General features: G+C 45.2%; 1 protein-coding gene across 1 annotated transcript; it reads left to right on the top strand.

Annotated features, from left to right (window-relative positions):
* Positions 1–94: 94 nt before the first annotated feature.
* Positions 95–373, top strand: T265_12296 (hypothetical protein; the record flags this gene model as incomplete). The annotated part of the gene is made up of 1 exon (XM_009179626.1): positions 95–373. One exon carries the CDS (start codon positions 95–97, stop codon positions 371–373), a length of 279 nt encoding a protein of 92 aa, XP_009177890.1.
* Between the last annotated feature and the right edge of the window lie 521 nt (positions 374–894).

The following is an 894-nucleotide window of genomic DNA, read 5'->3' as shown; positions in this document are numbered from 1 at the left end:
TTTTTGCTCTAACAGTTACACGGTCCACCAACTAAGCATGATGGTGAAGAATTATTCATCAGTGAAATTCAACCAACAATGCTTGACTGCCAGCATGGCCTGTCTTATTCGGATGTCTGCGGTGTGTCCCAAGGAGTCTGGTGCGTCACCACATAGGATGAACGGCGCCGCAGATGGTAAAAACGGTGATGGCTTCAGCTTGCAGCGAAGACAACTTTTTCCTGGAGGAGGGACCAATAAACGCGTGGAACATCCATCGACAGTGTTTCAAATGCGAATCAGAGAGCCCGGCTTTACGCTATCAGCGACATTGACCGATTGCTACGGAGCGCTAGCTCGGCGCTTTCCTCAATGTCCCTTTCTTAATTCATGAAGTTCACTGTTTATTCTCCAAAAGTAATTTTCACTGGTCGTTTATGTTTAACCGATATTTCGTCCTGTAAGTGGATATAATCTATGCTGAGTGAGGTGAAGACCACATTTTTCGGCCACCTAGCCTAGCAAATTCTCTCCAACTGTATGCGTACTATCCAAAAACAAAAGGCGTGTGGCCTTGAACTTCCGTCACGTGACCAGGCATCCTGCTAGACCGAACGTAAGTGTAGTCCTCTGCATTCCACTTTCGAATGTGTGCACTATATAAAAATGGGTCCTGTTGGGAAACAGTTCACCGGTTGCCTTAACTAAGAGTGCTAAAATAACGCACTGAACTGGCTACAAGCCCCCCTAGACTTGAATGGCGATAAAGAGAGATGTTCCTGAATGGCATATATTTTCATACCTCAGGAAAATTGCACCGAACGGAATGTCTTTCAAGGACAAATCTCCAATTGCTGGTTGTTCCAGAATGTCCCACCTAACAGGACAATATTCTAGAATCACCAATAGTACACA

Source organism: Opisthorchis viverrini (genome assembly GCF_000715545.1).
Source record: "Opisthorchis viverrini unplaced genomic scaffold scaffold12321, whole genome shotgun sequence".
NCBI classification, from domain to species: domain Eukaryota; kingdom Metazoa; phylum Platyhelminthes; class Trematoda; order Opisthorchiida; family Opisthorchiidae; genus Opisthorchis; species Opisthorchis viverrini.
Note: the sequence above shows the minus strand (reverse complement) of the source record. Positions and strands in the feature narration are given on the sequence as shown.